The sequence below is a fragment of the Nanorana parkeri genome, unplaced genomic scaffold, assembly GCF_000935625.1.
Source record: "Nanorana parkeri isolate BGI_ZX_2015 unplaced genomic scaffold, ASM93562v1 scaffold35, whole genome shotgun sequence".
NCBI lineage: Eukaryota > Metazoa > Chordata > Amphibia > Anura > Dicroglossidae > Nanorana > Nanorana parkeri.
Window position 1 is genome coordinate 1,047,723 of NW_017306303.1, and position 7,036 is coordinate 1,054,758.

Below are 7,036 nucleotides of genomic sequence, written 5' to 3' on the forward strand. Positions count from 1 at the left end.
AGGAGGGGTGTGTGTAGCGTAAGGAAGGCTTATAACTCCTGTCAGCTTTTTTTTTTGGCCATCTGTGTCGCATTGGGGAAATTTACTTTTACTTTTTGTCAGATAGCCACAACAGGAAGTGAGTGCAAATGCCTCCAAAGTGAAGGAAATCCCTAGAGGTTAGCAGGGTCACCAGAACTAGTATGCCCATGGCATAATTGTCCATCTATTCTTGTTCTGATGACAATGCAAACATTAGGATTTTCTTTCACTTTCACCCAGAGAGGGTGAATCTCTGTAACAGGGATACAGACAGCACTAAAAACCTGGCAGGTGTTTGAACCCTCCTCTACTCTACTCTATCCAAAACTAAAATAAAAGTTTTGTCTTCATTGCACTTTATGTTAACCAGTAAAGGGGATCACTTAAACTCCAAACGTTCTGCACTAATCAATGGCTAACACAGTACAATACTCTACAATTGCTGGATAACTATGTAAAAGAGATCAGCGTGATGTAAGTAATCTTATCAATATGTGTTAATGTTTTTTTTTTTTTTTTAAAAAAAGCTGTTTCTTTGTATGAATTTAAATTATATATGCACAGGGGGAGACTATATTTGTCTGTTACATGCAGACCCTGCTTCCGGCTTTGTACAGCTACACAATGGTTGTGCTTTAATGTGGCTTCTTAGAATGCAAACCTATGTGCTTGCTAACCTACTGAATGCTATCTACACCCTGTGTGGCTTGCATATTATGTAGGTAGATTTAACATAAAAGTACAGCTGTTCTTTAAGGTACAAACTGCAATAATGACTCAAAATATGCACTTATTGAAAACAAACGATATTTTCTACAAACCTGTGCTCAGAGAAACATAAAGGTGTCAGTTTCTGATTTGTGCTTACAAAACACTGATCCAATCACTTCAATACTTTTTAAGTCATTGACCTAGAACAAGTATGCATATTAAGAGTATTCTCTTCACTTGCTGCATGCTTGTTACATGACAATGCCAGAAACATCCAGGCAATTAGCACTTTTAGAAAATAGCAATGGCAGCATATATATGTTTCTTATTGTAATAAATGTGGACCACTTGCTTGATCCCTTCATGTGGTGACTTAGAGGTGTATCCCATTAGTACAGCCTTCTTATTTTGCTGGATTTGGGGCATACAATGAGTTGGAGAGCTGGTGATGGTGAACCCTGGTATTGTAGCCCAGTGCTCTCCAAGATCCCATTTTCCTAATATATAATTTTGTGATAAACTATCCTCTTTGTCATTATGTGGATGAATGGAGTATGATATAACATTTAAAGTGAAAGAAACACTTTGATAAAAGGTCCTTCTATGTTTTACATTAAATAACATGTAACATTGTCTGCTTTGTAAAGGTGAGTTTGGCCAGCGCAATGCAGGACACGCCAGTCTACTGCAATCTGGAGGAGATGAAGAGGACAAAGGGAGCCCCTCCTAGTCCTACATGTCCCCCTATACACACTCTGGATAACTGGGAATGCTATGTGGACCCAACAACAGGCAGACACTTCTTCATTAACTCAGAAACTAAAGAGAAAACATGGAAGCCTCCTAGAAGGTCCAGGGACAAGACACCAGGATGGGTGGGTACATTGATTTGGTTATCTGTATCTAACAATACAAGACAAACAAAAACATTGCAAAGGGATTGAAATAATTTGATGGGTACATCTGGAGATGGCAGTGTGGATGGAAATGTATCTTGCAGGAAACTCAGTGTTCTTCTAGAACCAGACTCTTTTAGAGTAAGCAGAACACCAAAATTCAAGGTTCACTATATTTCTATGAAAGTGGAATGCTTTAGGAGTTTTTCTTCTGCAACTTTAACTAATCTAAATTTTAGTTTTTCTCTAATTTGTAAGTTTCTGAAACCAAAAAAAACCCCAGTCTGCTGACCCCCAATACCACTAAGTGCTGTTGGGAATTTAGAAGGTCAATATTGGGTGATTAAAAATTGTAAGTACAACTAAAGCCAAACTTTTTTTTTTTAGTTTTGGATAAAGTGGAGAAGTATTAGAACACATGTTAGGTTTTTATTGCTGTCTATGTCCCCATTGGGTAGAGTCACCCTTTCTATTTGTCATGGTCACTGTTATCATTGAGAGTGAAAGAAAATCCCACCTTTTGAGTTGCTACCAGAACAGGAATAGAGGGGAAGTCTTACAATAGGGGCATTAGTTTTAGTGACCGTAATGACAACAGAGATTTTCCACACTCTGGAAGGATTTCCTCTCACTTCCTGTTGTGGCTATGGAACAGAAAGTGAAGGTAAATATCCCCAATTGGACATCAATGGCAAAAAAGCTGACTTAGGCTATAATCCTCCCTTATCCTAACCAAAATGAAGAGAAAAAAATGGATTTAGATTCACTTTAAATATACATTTATTTTTAATCAATACAGGATTACATTAATAATCTCTTTCTATGTCACCTACTAACTTCAGCTCCTCCCACCCCTTCATAAAGACACCCACAGTCCCTAAAACGTACAACATACACTTCCCTTCTTTCTTGTGACACTGCTGATGTCATAGGGATTGGCCCAGTGTTGTCGCACGTGGGAGAAGTTAAAATTCTCATCCCTGTGTAAGTTTCAACAAGTTGGAGCTTACACCTGGCTTTCTTTTCTCATTCCCATTGTCCAAAGGGAAGGAAAGGTAAGTGTGTATTCCTGGGGAGTAGGGAAGGATCAAATTACCCTTTTACTTTGTCCTGCATGAACAAAGCATTAAAGACTGCAGTGTTCTGCCTAACAGCCACAGCCATTACAAAACCAAGCTGAGGTCAACCCAGTGCGTTCTCTATAGTAAAGAGTAAAATAATAACTGGGAAGACCATCAACAAGAGAATGAGACCTTGTTATGGCCTTAAGGGAAAGGGTGAATACACACATTACTAGAGGATCTAGCGGTAGATCTTGACTTTGAAATCATTGAGAGAAATAATATGTTGGTTGTTGATCGAAGTTCCTGCGGTGCCCACCCAGAAATAAAATATAAATTGTATATATTGTATGAGTACAATGGTATTATATACCACTGTAATGTTCAATTTGTAATTGTATTTTCTGTTTAATTAGGCTATTACCCCTCCAGGAGACTTGGAGTCATCAGAAGAAGGGGAAGATCCAGCCTCCACATCACAGTCAGAGGTAAGGTGTAGTTGTCCTTCTATGTGCTGACTGCACTAGAGAGAGTGATCTTAGGCAATCACATGCAGTGTGTGTGCATGTGTTCATATTTCATTTAAAAGGCTTGGTGTGGAAAAGAAATATAGCAATAGTGAGCACTTGCTGACTAGTGACATTCGATATTAGCAAACACAATTGTTCCTATGTTTACATAATTACATCCCGGAGCAAGGAAAAACCATCACATGATCTACATTGGTCAAAATTCAAAATTATAATAAGCTCAGTGAGTATGGAAATATAAAATCTATTTTATTGATTTACTATATTATATTTACATTAACAGCTTAGCAACCCACTTGGTTCTTATCATAAGAGCCTCGTGGGTTGCTAAGCTGTTAGTTCTATAATAATGTAAATGTATTGTAAATGTTATCTATTGGGGGGCCTAGTGCAGGAGCATTACGCCACCTGCCCTTCAAACTTCACAGTGCAGAGTACTGATTGCATTGCCTGCTCAGTGCATCCAAGACTTCTTAGCCTGCTTATAATGGCCAAGTGTTCTCAATTCTCAATCATATATCCATAATATCTTTTTTTTTTTTTATATGTAGTGGCAACTGGCCCTGGTATTCAGGAAAGATTTACATTAAGCAACCATGCATTTACAAATGTACAATGTTTACAAATGCTTATTATCAATCCCTACTTCCTGCTAATAATGTACCATTATACCAACACTTACAAACCCTACTTCCTGCTAATATTATACCTTATCTATTCATCTGAAAGAGGATGGTCTGAAATGAAACATCCCACAGATGCACCATTATGCTATAAATAAAACTTTTAGGGTGGTGTTGTAATCTGTCATTGTGGCTATATAATATATTTCAATTGAACAAAATGAGGAGATTGTTCCTACTTAGATAAATGTTGTCAGAGAAGTTTTAGTTATATGTCGTACTCTGACCATTTGGTGTAAGGATCAGACTTAGTTTCAGCTTACATTTCAGTTGTGCATATCTGAATTCATTAGTGGACTTAAAAGCGAGGCAAACTTCAGGCCTGTGCCTGATCATCAGGTTAGTCTCTTTGCTCATGCGTTGGGTAGAGGTCTATCTGTCTTTGACTTCCGTCTGACAGTTCATGCTTTGGATTATTCCTGTGTAATGTTTGGACTGTGTTTTAACTCATCTTCTTTGAGCATATGCTGACCATCGGTCTGTGACTTACGGTATGTTATTGTCAGAGATAGCTCTGTCTGGAACCAGGAATCTGTTTGAGATTTGTTTGTCTCCCCCTGTTCTGGCTATTAGTCTGCTAAATCTGCTTCTGTCTGCTCTTTCCTCTGATCATCATATTTCAGAAGATTAGTGTAAAGCTTTTATTGCTGTCTTTTTCGTAACTGGAGGAACTCTCCCCTTGGTGACCCCAAGACAAGGCATAAGAGAATTCTATGGGGCTGGTCTACTTCCATCTTCTGGCTGGTAGGCACAGGAAGATGAGCCCCACAGACCTCTAAGAGGCTCTAATGTGCAGGCACAGTTAGCAGAGAAAGCACTGTTGTGGGATGTAAACAAATATTGGAGGCCCCAGGGATGGGCTCTCAGTAAGTATGTATCTGTGGAGGGGGAGGTTGGGGTCTGTCAGGTAAGGGAACAGGTATCAAATAATAAGTGCAATTTCAGAGAAAGTGCACTTATTCTTTATAAGGATGAACTTCTCCACAATGCCTATAGAAACAGAGTTGATTGAGGGCTTGTTTCAGAATGTTTTTACAGCTTCACCAGAATATGGAAATAGTGTTCATAGTATGGGTACAGGTTCACTTTAAAAAAGATTGTCAGGTTTGTAAAGAGTTAAAACATTCTGGTCCATGCAATAGAAGACAGTGTGCGCTAAGCCTTCCAGCAGGCCATTTCCCCTACCTCCCCTCCACTCCAGGGTTGCAGCCTCTGAAAGCCCCTTTGGCATTCAGCACATCCCCTAGTATCAAGTGCCTGTGCCCCCTTCTATGCGCCATTGTTATTTCCTTCAAAACCCTAAGTCACTACAATACTCGGCAGTGACATAGGGGTCAGAGAATGAACAACAACACATGGTGGGGGGCACAGACATCCTACACTTTCAGTAGTGTCGAATACCAACGTCACTGATGGCAGCTGCAGTGCTGGAATGGAGGGGTAGGAGGAGAAATGGGCCGCCAAAGAGAAGTGAGTATACCCTGTCTTCTTTTGCAGGGACCTGACCATTTCAAATCTTGACCCGACAGGGTCTCTTTAGGTTTGAAAAGGGACAGAGCCTATTATATAGAGGATATGGACTGAATTCAAAAAGGAGACAGAGGGGAATTTTATTTTCAATGGACAGTACTGGAAAACCTTTGCAACGACAGAAACTTCCGGGACAAATTCTGAAATTCTAGCTCTTGAAAATCAGGATAAGTTGAAAACTATTGTAATAGTTGATTTCAGACAGCAGATGATGTAAGTCAGTGTGCTGAATTTTTATCTTGCAGTAGTGGTATTGCGCCTGTCTCTTCCTTCCTGTCGACAAACCACAGGTCTCATGTCTTCTAATATTGGTCAACTCTGTCGTCAGCCATTGCAGGCGGTATTTCATTTTATATATGTCATTTCACTAAATCCTAGTGTAGCGTTTGTGCAGAGATGACAAAGAACTCTACTACTTAAATGCCAGGTTTTGTCAGTTTTGGGGCTGTATCGATGAGAGACTCCAGGCAAGCAGCTAAATACACTGGTGAATTCATAAATGTTTACTGGTTTAGTCGCTAAAGTATTTGTAGTTCTGTACAGCCAAGCTTTTATTCTAATTATTGTATTAGATACAGCCAGGCTGATTATACACATACTGGGAATTTCTATAAGGACTTTGCACCCATTTTATGGCGGTATTGACCTATAAAAGATCCTGTGCCAAGTTCAGAAAAGCCGTGTCACCAGTTTCAGTAGCTTTACCAACGTGTGCGACAGATTCATGTAGTTCTTAATAGGTAGTGTCAATGCAATACATTATACCAGGGGTGCCCATAAGGTCGATCACGATCAGCCAGTCGATCGCGATCAACCAGTCGATCGCGTAGGGATCACTGGTAGATCGCGATGTCCTCTCCTCCCGCCGGTGGGGCTTCTCTAGATCCCCACTGCTCTCCCCATCTGTATGCAGCGGGGATCCAAGAAGAAGTGAAGGAACCGGCGACGGGGGAGGACGTAGCCGCTGTCACAGAACTAATGCCGAGCGGTGAGGAGAGAGAGACACTCTGTCTGGATCTGACAGCCGGTGCCTCTCTCTCCCCTCACTGCTCGGCCTTAGTTCTGTGACAGCGGCTCCGCCCTCAGCCACCTCCCCCACCCCCTAGGCTTCGTGTCGCATCACCCGCTGCCTCTGCCCGGGAGAGCAGGGGGGATCCATGGGATAAGTTGAGCCCCGTGTGCGTGGCTGAGCAGCAGAGGATTGGTACATATCAGTGATATGTACCGGTCCTCTGTGCAGGACAAACACTGGACCGATCAGCTGATCACTCCAGTGTTTGTAAATAACTGGGGACACATAATACTTTGTGTCCCCAGTTATGAATGAACAGGATTTACATCACTTCCTGTTCATTCATGAGTTTCTCAATGGGCAGAAGCACTCTTTACAGAGGCTCCTCCCCATTCAGAAACTGCTTGATAGTAAAATATTTTCTGAATGAATGGGAAGCCTCTGTGCTTTTTATTCATTTAGAACAGAGGCTGCAGAAAAAAGGATTGAGGACTTTGTGTCCTCAATTTCTTTTTCTATTTTAAAAGGGAAATATCAGGGGGCTGTTTAGACCCCTAATATTCCCCCGAAGCCCCCCCCCAACAGTAAAAAA

The 7,036-nt window shown here is 40.9% G+C and overlaps 1 protein-coding gene across 1 annotated transcript in view; it reads left to right on the top strand.

Moving 5' to 3' along the window:
• ARHGAP9 (Rho GTPase activating protein 9) overlaps positions 1-7,036 on the top strand; it is a 109,045-nt gene that overhangs the window by 34,776 nt on the left and 67,233 nt on the right. The window contains exons 4-5 of the mRNA XM_018569536.1: positions 1,380-1,607; positions 3,106-3,177. Of these exons, the coding sequence (XP_018425038.1) occupies positions 1,380-1,607; positions 3,106-3,177 (300 nt within the window). The remainder of the gene's footprint in view (positions 1-1,379; positions 1,608-3,105; positions 3,178-7,036) is intronic.